Genomic DNA, 12,129 nt, shown 5'->3' with positions numbered 1-12,129 from the left:
CCAGCATCATGCCTTTAAAAAGCATTCATATGCTGATGCTTCTCTGATCTAAGGTTCCAACGTAACATTTGCCAATCTGGGTTCCTCGAAGTTCTTTTCGCTCCTTCCCCATGACCAAATCCTCTTTAATTTTCCTCCAAGGCACCTCCATTCTTTAGGTTATTTAGACCTAAAATGTTTCTGATGCTTTTGATGCCTCTCTTTTTCTCAAATCCTATATTCAGTTTGTCAGCAATCACTCTCAGTTCTACAATCAAAATAAATATACTCCTTCTGCTGCCATCATCCCTGTTCATAATATCATCTTCTTTTTCCTGGATCATTTCAGTCTCTTTCTAACTGGACTCATTGTGTTTGCATTTGCCCCTCGTTGGTCTATTCTTAACCCAGCAGCCAGCGTACGTCTATTAAAAAGTAAGCCAGATCAAACCCTCCAGTAATTTCCCATCTCAGTCAGAGTAAAATCTATGTATTGGTTATATATTACCACAAAACCAGTATCTTAAAACTACAGTGATTAATTAGAACTCATGTATCTTCAGATCAGCTGTCCACGCTAGGCTTGGCTAAGTGGCTCTTGCTTTTTACTTACTTTGGCCAGTTATATATGAACAAAAGCAGTGGTCTCAGTTCTGAGCTTAGGCCTTAAGAAGCCTTATGTGTTTCCACTTGCCTTTTTGAGCTTTTGCCATATTGGTGAAAAGAACACAGCTTGGCTAACCCACTGAGCTCAAGAAGAACATGACTCTGCAAATGCAGCTGGGCCACTTAGCCAAGATAATGCTAGATGAGCAGATCCCCAGCCAACCCACACTTACATGAGTTAGTTTAATTGAGATCAGCAGAGGCATCCAGCTATATATAATTGGCCAAAGCAAGTCAAACGGCTAAGCTCAAAACTAAAGGGTGAGAAATTAGTACAGTGCACCTATAATGAGGCCATGGCAAGGATGTGGATCAGGAGTGCTAAAAAAATTATGGTCTATAATATAGTTTACCCAAGCCCTACATCATCTGTCCACCATTTGAACTTGGACTGCTTTTCCTACTTCTCTCTCTCTTGTCTATTCTGCTCCAGCCATTCAGCTTCCTTCCTGTTGTGAAACATACCAGGTTCACTCCTGTGTTAGGTGTTTTGCATTTATTTTCCCCACTGCTTGGAATGATTTTCCCCTAGAAATCCATATGGTTTCTTACTTACTTTGCTTCATGTCTTTATTCAGAAGTCACCAGCAGTGTCTCTTTGTTTAAAGAATAATAAGGGAGAGACATGGAGCTGAGTTGTCTCAAAATTTTCAATTTATATTTAGATAACACTTATAGAAAGAGAGATTGATAGGAATATTCACTTTTTTATGGCCAGAATTTTTTAATTATTAAATTTATTCATTCAGTATCTAGAAAATGTATAATTCTGACAGTAGTTTAAATTTGTATTTGTAGATGAGCTTTTCTAGCTGCTTATAAATATGTGAATGCTAGAATAGTGCATTATCATATTGAGTTGTCAGACTTTGTATTTTCCCATATAGGGCTGTAATCAGTGATCCAGAACAAAACCTAACCGCTGAGGGACAAGAAAGTGCTCGTATCTTTCCAGATTCAAAGATAGCACCTCTTCGATTTAGGAAAAGAACACTACATGAAACTAAGTAAGAAAATTGTACTTATATCAAATGAAGATATAGTATTTTATAAATGAATTAAAGAAGATGTACTTTTGTGTCTAACTGAAAAGATTTTTTTTGGCTCAGTTTTGCTTTTTTCTATATAAAGGGGAGTGGAGTTTTTGGAGTTCGGTTCCCACTTGTGCCACTTTAAGATATAGGGATAAACTTTGCCCTCCAGGTTTTTTATTTATAATTTAGGAATAAGAGTTATAACCTGGGAGATAATGTATGTGAAAATACAGAATATAGCAACTGAGACATTTATATATACTGAATATCATAATATATTCAAAATTATTATTGCTTACAAGTTATTATTATTATTATTATTTTGCCTTTTACTTTGTAGCTTATAAAATCTTTGGACTTTCACAGTTTTTGGGTGCAGTCGACTTAAATTTCTCAACTACTTCACTGGCAGTTGACAGCTAGCCTCAGCATTAAGAGACAAAGAAAATCCACCAGTTCGTGCAGCAGTTCTCTCATATTTTCAGACTGCTATAAATGCCAAGAAGTTCTTAGAACTGTTATTTTTTTGGTCTCATTCTTATTTTCTTGAAGAGTCTATTTCCATACCTTTAAATATTCAAAGGAATCATGTATCAACTTCCTATGGTTGCTGTAACAAATTACTACAAACAATACTTTAAACAACACAAATTTATTTTCTTACAGTTTTGCAGGTCAGAAACCTAAAATCAAGGTGTTGGCAGGGATGCATTTCTTGTGGAGGCTTCAGGGGAGAATACATTTCCCTGTCTCTTTCAGCTTTTAGAGGCTTTCTTTATTCCTTGGCTCTGGCCTTCCTCCATGTTCAAAACCAGCTACGGTCAGCATTTTATCACTCTGACCCTGGGATCGTGACCTGAGCCAAAGCCAGACGCTTAACCGACTGAGCCACCCAGGCACCCCTCTGATACTCTTCTTCTGTAGTCAACATATCCCTCTGCTTTCTTCTTACAAAGACACTTGTGATTGCATTGAATCCAGCTGGATAATTCCAGATAATCTCATCTCAAGGTCTTGAATCATATATGCAAAGTCCCTTTTATCGTATCATGTAATTGTAACATATTTACATGTTCTGAGGTATAGAGTGTGAACAACTCTGGAGGGTCATCCTTTAGCTAACACATCTAAACTTCTCTTTTTTAAAGTAAGCTTTTACTGAAATAAAATATCTGTGCACAAAATGTACACATTTTAAGTGTACAGCATAGGAATTTCCACAGACTGGACAATGCTCATGTACCAAGTCCCTAGACCCAGAACTAGAGCGTTCTTAGTGCCTCAGCAACTTGCCTGTGCTGCCTCCCAGTTACTGCCCACGTCCTCTGCTGCCCCAGCTTAACCTCTCTGCCCTGATAGCATGGATGCTAACTGCCTTGTTGTAAACTTACTGAAATCACAAAATTTGGACTCTAGGTATCTGGCTTCTTTTTACTCAACGTGTTTGTGAGTTTATCCGTGTTGTTATTTGTCATTGTCTTTTATTCTCATTTCCATACAGTATTTCATGGTATTTAAATATACCACAGTTTATTCATAGCTGTTGATGGACATTTGGCCTTTTAAGAATGGTGCTTCCATGAACTTTGGTACATGTTTTTTGGTGAACGTATGTACTCATTTCTGCTTAATACATACTTAGAAGTGGAATCGCTGGACCATTTAGTGCACATATGTTCAGCTTTAAAAAATACTGCCACATAGTTTTTCAAAGGGGTTGCTGTAATTAGCATTCCCACCACGAGCAGTAAAATTCGTATTTTGGTCCTTACCTGCCCGATTCTTATTCCTGTATTGTTAAGAACTTGGGTAGAGAGAAGTGTTTGGTACTACTTACTGGATACCTAAAACGCTAACACAGAACTTTCCACTTGTAATATAAATGTCTTATTTACTTCTTTTATCTTTTCAAGGAGACTGTAGACTCCTTGAAGCTATTACTTCAACATATCACTGTTAAATTGAGTTCTATTCACCTTTGAGAAGCAATATAACGTAATGGTTATGAGCAAGGTTGGGCTCTGTCATGCACTAATTATATGACTCTGTAAAGTTTATATGTAAGATGTGATAATAGTACTTCATGGAATTATACTGCAAGCAATGAATGAACCAACGTGCATTTAAGTGATTTTAATAATGGCTGGTGTCTGGGGAGTTCTCAATAAATAGTAGCTGTTATTATTGCTGTTATTTTCTTGGCATTTAGAGTTTTTTCAGGCATGTAGTGAGCATTCAATAAACACATTAATACTAATGGATTAAATTGAATTGAGAAGACCAATCTATCATGGCTCCACTCTGTGTTCACAAACTCCTTTGGCCCATAGGCTCTTGTCTGTATCCTGCTTATTTTTCAAAGACCTTGATTTTATAGAGGTATTGCTTTTCAAGATCCCAATGACCCATACCCTTTCTATTTACATTATTGCAGTTTCATTATACCTGCAGCTTTATTGGAGTGCCATAAAATTATTTAGGAAGGAGACTAAAGATACATCACCAAATCTTCAGATTTTTTATTATAAAGGAGTTTACTAGTAATAGGATGCTAAAGTGTGGACATTTGGGTTTTGTTTCATATTATTAAACAGAATTCTAGGACTAGCAATCTTTGTGAGATCATTTAGTGCCATCTGAAGGCCATAAAGATTACTCAGCTGATCAGAGGTCTTATAGCTAGACTTATTCAAGGCTGGAACCTCATCTAGCACTTTTTCCACCATTCTGTTATTTTGGTAAGGTATGTTTTCAGCTACCCGTGACTGAAAATTTGACTGATAGTGACTTTAAAAAGTCAGGATTTATTTTCCTACAAAACCAGCTGCCTGGAGGTAGTGTTGGTTTTAGTTCAATGGTTCAGGGATGACACAGCTCTGGGCTGGCTTCCTCAAGATCTTGTTGGCCTTTCTGACATGGTTGCCTGATGGCTGCCGGGGCTCCTAGCATCACATCCCTGCCATGTTCAGAGACAGGAACTGTTCCCATGCCACTCTCCTATCAGGACAAAAGAAAGTCTTTCCTCGAAGATTATTGGCAGAACTTTGTCCCTTAGTCACCTCTAATGGAAAGAGGCCAGAAAAGCAAATTAGATGATTGGAGGGAGGCAAAGGAGAACAGGGTTAGAAATGGCTGCCAGTAGCACTGTGATAGGACCAGTTACAAGTGTGCTATTTATTTGTGTAGCACTTTGATACTATACCTTCTAACACAGAATGTATGTGTGTGTGTGTATTATACACTGTATCCAGGATTATTTCCTGAGTCTGCTTCAGTTAGCTAGCACTCTCAGAAAAAAAGAGGTTTATAACTTCATCTTCATTCTGTGCATTTCAACATATCAACATAACCGTTTTTGTACTTTATCTTTTACATCAACATCAAGTATAGGAAACTTGAAACTAATTATTGACAAATGTATTTCTTAACAGGATAAGAACCCATTCTACATTAACTGAAAATATGCTTTCTCATAAAGTACAATTTGATGGTAGGATCATATCAAGGTAATTGTGATTTTATTAAACTTTACTCCTATGATTATAAAACAATATTCTCTTCAAATAGAAATAACAATAATGAGATTAAATTTGTCACATTTAAATGTAAAATGTGAATTTAGAATGAATATTTTTAGGTAATATTAATGTTACAAAAATTATAGAAACTATGAACCAAAAATAAGACATTTTAATTAGAAGTTACTTAAAAAATGATTTTAAAATGGCTTTCAAAAAGAAACTTAGAAGGGAATTTTTTAAAGATACATAATATTACTAGAAGATGGTAAAGCATTTAAAAATTAAACTTTATGTAAGCTGCTGTCTTTGATTTTCTTTTAATGGCTTAACTTAATAGTAGATTATTGATAGATGCAGGACAGTGAGAAGGAAGATGATTCTCAAATCTGTTACCTCTGTCTTAGAAACTTCCAGTCATACACAATGCTGATGTTCTTTGTGTATATTAAAGGTGAAGTGTGTTTTTAAAAATTATCAAGTTTGTTCAGTGATTTTAAACTTTCTATCACAAAGATAAGTGTCTATCCTTGAGTGGCTTCTTGCAAGGTCAACATTTTTTAAGGTCTTTCACTTTATCTTAAAAGTCTATGTCAAAATAGTAATCTACATTGTAATATATCTATATCCTATCAGTGTAAGATAAAGCTTTTTTCTCCATCCAAATCTTACTTAAATTGACACTTCAGCAAGCCATGCCATGTTTCCCCATAGCTTCCCATAACCCTCGCTCATTGCTGCACATTCGAGTAATGCTATTCTTTGACATACACAATTCTGGTTTATTACTTAATTTGAAAATTACCCTATTTGAAAATCTTTAATATCATTCTGTTTTTCTAGAAATGGACGTGATGCTTGCAGAGAGCTGGTTGGGTTCTTTTTTGCTCATGACCAGTCCCTAACAATTTATGAATATCGGCAATTTGGGAAAAACAGGTATGCCATAAAAATTGTTACAACTCTCAAGATGATTACTTCTGAGAGAAGCTGAATAACCTCACATTTTTGTCATTTAACTTCTAGAACAAATGTGCTTCCTTTTATTCAAAAAAACATTTATAGTCATCAGTGTGGACGAAGAAAAGGAAAACACTACCAACTTGGTGATTTTTATGTTGTAAGTGAAGTGTATATGTATGCGAATGTTTTAATGCCAGATGCTGAATTTTGTGGGATGGTGTGGGGGTAGAAGGAACAGGGTTTCTAGTTTTCAATTTATTATCTCTACTCCTTATCGAGCAGGGGCTAATGGTTGATCTTTCCCCGGGAGGTTCTGCCTCTCAGGTCCAGATCCCAGTGGTCTGAAAGTAAGCATATAGCATTTATTCCTTGTAACACTCTATCCCTCCCTCACAAATCTGCAATATAAGTTTGGGAGAGCTTGTCTCTTGGTACTTTTGAAGACCCTCCAAGGCTATACCACTGGGTAAGTGGCTACTTCAATAGTCCCAGGAGTAATGGTCCACGTCATGCAGGCCTATCTCCTGTAGATGCATGTTCTTCTCTATATGAAGGGATACTTGGCCTTTGGAGCTATCACATATCTGATATTTAGCTTCTCTGCCTTGTGATTTCCCCACCTCACACACCTCCTGACTTATGGCGTATAACAAAGATTCCCTAGAATGGGTCGATCATAGGTAATACTACAATTTTGTATAGCGCTCTTAAATTTTAAATTATTATGTTCACATTATCTCATGAGTAAAATTTAGCACTGTCCACATTGACCATCCACATAACAAATATCTACTCATAGGCTAAGCATTTGGAGATAGAACAGTGAATAAGTTAAATCAATTCCCTATTTGCATGGAGCTTACAGTCTGATGGGAAATACAGTCAAATAGGAGGGCCACATCAGAGGGGCAATGATTCAGTTTTGTTGGGTCAAAGAAGGCTTCCTGGAGACAGTGCCGTCTAATATGGATCTAGAAAAGGCTGGGATAGATAGACAGGAGAGGATAGGAAAGGGCTTCTAGGAGGAGGAGACGGCTTACGCAAAGAACAAGCATTAAAGAGCATGGCTTATTTGGAGAACTGGAAGTCGTTCAGTCTGGCTGAAATTTAGTTCAAGGTGGGAGTTGGCAAGAGATGAGTCAGAGCTTATTAAGGGTAGCCTTATATTAAAGAGTTACCTAGAATGTATTGGGGAATCATTGAAAGATGAGAGGGGGATGGAATGAGGGGAGCTGACATTATCAGGTTTGTGATTTAGAAAGAAAGATCTCTCTTGTTACAATATGGGGAATGGATCAAAGACTAGGAGAAAGAACCAGATTGGATTGAATTCTATTAATTAGGAAGGAGGTTATAGCAACCTAAATTAGGCAAGTGGCTGTGGCTATGAAGCTAATTAGAAGAAAATTTTAAAGTCTTCAGGAGGCAGAATCAATAGGATATCGTGACTGGTTATGTGAGGAGTTGGGGATGAAGAAGAACTTTACATCTTAGCCTTGGATTAAATACACTAGACTAGTCACTCTAGCCTGCCTCTCGAGAGCTAGAGAAAATCAGCTCCAAATCCCATTTCACATACCTGTATACAGAATGTTTAATGTCTATCCCAACATTCAAGTTACCTCTAGGTCTGAACTGCTGCTCCAAAAATTTAGTATATTTTATGATTTATTCTTACTATCCTGTTCTATATTTGCCATGGTATAGGTCCTCCTCTCCGTTTTCTGACTCCTACCATCTCTTGCTCTTCCCACAATCTTTCATTTCTTTATGCAGAAATACTCGGCTTATTTTTCTTTTTTGTGGAGGTGGGGGCGGGTCTTGTCTGCCTTCCAGGTGTTACTCTGGAACTTACCTTTTCACTTCTGTATGCCCCACGAAGGTGTTTCCCAGACACTCCCTAAAAGGACTTTTAGGTCAGCTGTTCAGATAATAGTCCTGTAAACGTGCGCATGTGCCCACAGACATGCATGCATAAAAGTGCACCCACACGTTCACTCACAAGCATGCATCTATTGCTTTGGATGCATGACTCAGAACTCATAGATAGACCTTATGCACACAGAGCTGTATACATACGTAGGCTCATATGCATTACACTGCTACACCTATCACATAGTCTCTTTAATTGCTTCATATAGTCATTTCAAGAGAATTGATAGACATTTTAAAGAATGGAGAGAGTACTGTACTTATGTTTTTTAACTAAATGCTCCAGGAAAAAAGAGAGGAAAGAAATCTCTCCCCTTATTTTCAAGAGAGATAATTAAGCCCCTTATTTTAAATTTGTGTTTGTTCATATTTGGCCATACTTATTTGAGCAACTCTAGGGATTTTTGATAGGAATGTTTTCACCAAAGCCTTGCTGCTCCAATTAGGTTACAGTTCGTTTTACATTTATGTGATGTTTGTTGTCGAAAGACCAGGTGAAAGAGGGTGATGAATCTATTAGGTCATCAATTTGCAGTACATCTTTCTGTAAATCAATAGGTCTGTTTCTGGATTTAAGGATGTCATAATTTCAATTAAAATTACTTGTCCTTTCTTCCTCTGACTCCTAAAAAATTGGAGTTCTTATTTTTTCACATCAATTGTTAAATCTAAGATTGTTCTAATGGAGAGATTGATTGGGAAATTATTTCCTTTATTTTCCAATATTATTAGCTGAAGCCTGTGTGGTTTCTAAATATTCTCTGAATATACTTTTTTTTTATCAGTATAAAAGTATACCGTGTCAAACGTAATGAGAATTGAATATTTAAATTTAAATTGAATATTTAAAATTAGTGTTCATTGTATTTTACTTCTTATATACTTTCTAGCTTTAAAGAATTCATCTGTTAATTTCTTTAGGGTGCAAACTTGACATTTTTGAGTTCTGATCATCCCAGACTTCCAGAAAGCATAAAAGAAAACACATTACTTATACTTCGGATCACTAATATTGATCAGATAGCTTTGGATTCTCTCAAGTAAGTCAAATATGAAAACACTATTTTTTATTATCATAAAATGATCTTCTATCCTAAAGCATTTTGACTTTAGTAAACTTTATATTTTTGAAAAACAAAGCATAGCTATATTTGTCTACTTCATGGGCTATATTGTACTCAAATACACTTTATGTGTAGGAATAGTTAAATAAAGATCAAAAGTATTCCATTTTATGTGAAAGGTACCTTATTAATTTGCCATGCTATAACACTTTTATTTTACCAAATGCCACCAAAGCAGTCAATTTTAAAAGGTAAGCTTATAGTACAATATTATAACATTTCCCACATTTTTAGTGTAATGCTTTTTTTTTTAGCACTAAAAAATGTCTTGGGTCTCACATGATTATAGTATTCATTGATTGATGATTTGCATAATGAAAAAATAATGCTATGGATCAAAAAGTGGTTTTATTTTTATTTATTTATTTTTTTAAGATTTTATTTATTAATTTGAGAGAGAGACTGAGATAGAGAGAACATGAGAGGGGGGAGGGTCAGAGGGAGAAGCAGACCCCCTGCTGAGCAGGGAGCCCAATGCGGGACTCGATCCCGGGACTCCAGGATCATGACCTGAGCCGAAGGCAGTCGCTTAACCAACTGAGCCACCCAGGCGCCCAGTGGTTTTATTTTTAAATTTTTATTTTTTAGAGAGAGAGAGAGCAAGCACGGGGTTGGGGGAGAGAAGGTCAGAGGAAGAGGGAAAGAGAGAATCTTAAGCAGGCTCCGCGCTCACCAGCATAGAGCTCAATGTGGGGCTTCATTCTCAGGACCCTGAGATCATGACCTGCGCCAAATTCAAGAGTTGGACCCTTAACTGACTGAGCCACCCAGGCGTCCCTCAAAAAGTGCTTTTAAATGAATTTGAGTTTTTATAGTCATAGAATAGATATTATATAAAACGTATTATTTATATATATTTTATTATATATAATATATATGTATGAACATGTCAGTTGCAATATATATTATTTGTATATATTTTATAATATATGTACTCTGTGATTTAAAAAATTCAAATTCATTTAAAAATGCTTTGATTCATAGCATTCATAGAATTATATATAAATAATATATATTTTATATATATTCATATTTATATATGAATTATGTAAGTAAAATGTAACAAACATAATCACATATAATCAATAAAATATATATTTTTTATTTATTTTTATTTTTTTAAAGATTTTATTTATTTATTTGACAGAGAGAGAGAGTGAGAGAGGGAACACAAGCAGGGGGAGTGGGAGAGGGAGAAGCAGGCTTTCCTCGGAGCAAGGAGCCTGATGTGGGGCAAGAACCCAGGACCCTGGGATCATGACCTGAGCCCAGGACTGATGCCTAACGACTGGCCACCCATATATATATAGATATATATAGATATATATTTTCATATATATACTTACATATATGTTTTTAAATCACAGAATATGTGTATATATATGCTATTCTTGCTGAGTGTTTCTTGGTGCTGTATGCATTTCAAAATGACAATAATTGGTGTACTGTATGTGCATTAGAGGCCACATCCCATAAATTGGCTAAAGGAAGTCTGTTTCTTTGTCGTTTACCGTATGTCTCAAATGAATGCAGTTTTTTTGGTTTTTTAAAATAACGTTTTTACATTCTGTACTTTCAAAGTTAAAACTGCTTTTAAATTTTATAGTTTTAATTATTCTAAAAGAACATTGAAATAGCTACAAAATGAATGTAATGTTGAAGGTAGTTCTTGCAAGGTTTAAGGATTTTAGCTCTTGATTTAGCATATTTAATTTTTCTGGGAATTACAGCAGCAAGCGAAGCTGGGCCTTGAGAAATCTCTAAGCACTCTTCCAACTCTGAGAGTTTCTTTGAGTTCAGAATGGGGAAGAGCTTAGAGTTTCCATACTCAAGATTGCAAAACAATATATTTTTATCACTGTGAACATATCAGTTACAGAACTGATTCTGTGGAACATGAGGATGATACAACCAGTCAAGAAACCAATGATAGGCTTGTCTTAAAGGCCATTCAAGGTATGTATCATTACTATTGTCTCAAGTAGTTTTAATTTTCAACAATTTTCTTTGCAAGCAGTAAAGCAGTATTTTCCGGACATTTCTTAGTTTTACAACAAAGGCACTTGATTTATATTTCCTTTTTTCTTCTTCTTTATGAATTTATACATTTAAAAATATTTTTATAAAGCAGATGGATTTGAAAAAAAGACAAAAATATTTTTAGGATTTCTTCCACTTTAGTGATCTTGTTTAACTAGTATTGTATGAATTATGAATTTAAGAATTTTAGAAAGTACTAGATAGTATGGGTTTTCTGCATGAAATGAATAAAATGTAAGTGATTTTTATAATATAATACTTGTCTTATCCATGAGATGATATCCCAAAGCAATTTATGACAGCCTCCTGTAAAAGAAAAAAATGCTAGCCTGGGAGCCAGGTTGATGTTTGGACTCGGCCATTTAATAGACATGTTACACTGTGTAAATCTCTTGCACCTCTTTCTTCATCTCTAAAATGGGGATAACCTGTTTTATTAACTTTCCAGAGTTATTGTGGTAATAAATGAAATATATGCAGGCTTCGGATATGAAAACATGTTACAGATTTTGTTTCTAGAGTCCAGTCTTATAACCACCCAAGTATATGAGGCTCAAATAGACAGTTCCTTTGATGACTCTCATGGTCAAGAAGGAGGAAGACATTAAACAAGTAATCAGAGAAATCAACTTATCATTTATAAGGTTTGATAATTCCTGATTTGTCATTTAAAAATGATATGAGAGTAAGAAGACTAGAAACAGATTTAAAAGTTGTCTGGGATTGGGGTTTGAATGCTCCCAATATTCTTGATGTCATTGTTAGTAAATCATTTTCTCTGTTCTGTCGTGGTCAGCCCCATATTTGTCACTGTTGAATCCAGTGACGTTTGTTCCTTATTATATTTAATAACTGCTTTAGTAAAGTTAACTA

The 12,129-nt window shown here is 35.4% G+C and overlaps 1 protein-coding gene across 1 annotated transcript in view; it reads left to right on the top strand.

The window, feature by feature from the left end:
- Nucleotides 1–12,129, top strand: part of CAPS2 (calcyphosine 2) — a 46,342-nt gene that overhangs the window by 20,445 nt on the left and 13,768 nt on the right. The window contains exons 9-14 of the mRNA XM_081822085.1: nt 1,533–1,652; nt 5,111–5,185; nt 6,041–6,136; nt 6,224–6,317; nt 9,014–9,132; nt 11,090–11,172. Of these exons, the coding sequence (XP_081678211.1) occupies nt 1,533–1,652; nt 5,111–5,185; nt 6,041–6,136; nt 6,224–6,317; nt 9,014–9,132; nt 11,090–11,172 (587 nt within the window). The remainder of the gene's footprint in view (nt 1–1,532; nt 1,653–5,110; nt 5,186–6,040; nt 6,137–6,223; nt 6,318–9,013; nt 9,133–11,089; nt 11,173–12,129) is intronic.

The sequence above is a fragment of the Leptonychotes weddellii genome, chromosome 5 (genome assembly GCF_054177405.1).
Source record: "Leptonychotes weddellii isolate Sample4059 chromosome 5, ASM5417740v2, whole genome shotgun sequence".
Lineage (NCBI taxonomy): Eukaryota > Metazoa > Chordata > Mammalia > Carnivora > Phocidae > Leptonychotes > Leptonychotes weddellii.
Note: the sequence above shows the minus strand (reverse complement) of the source record. Positions and strands in the feature narration are given on the sequence as shown.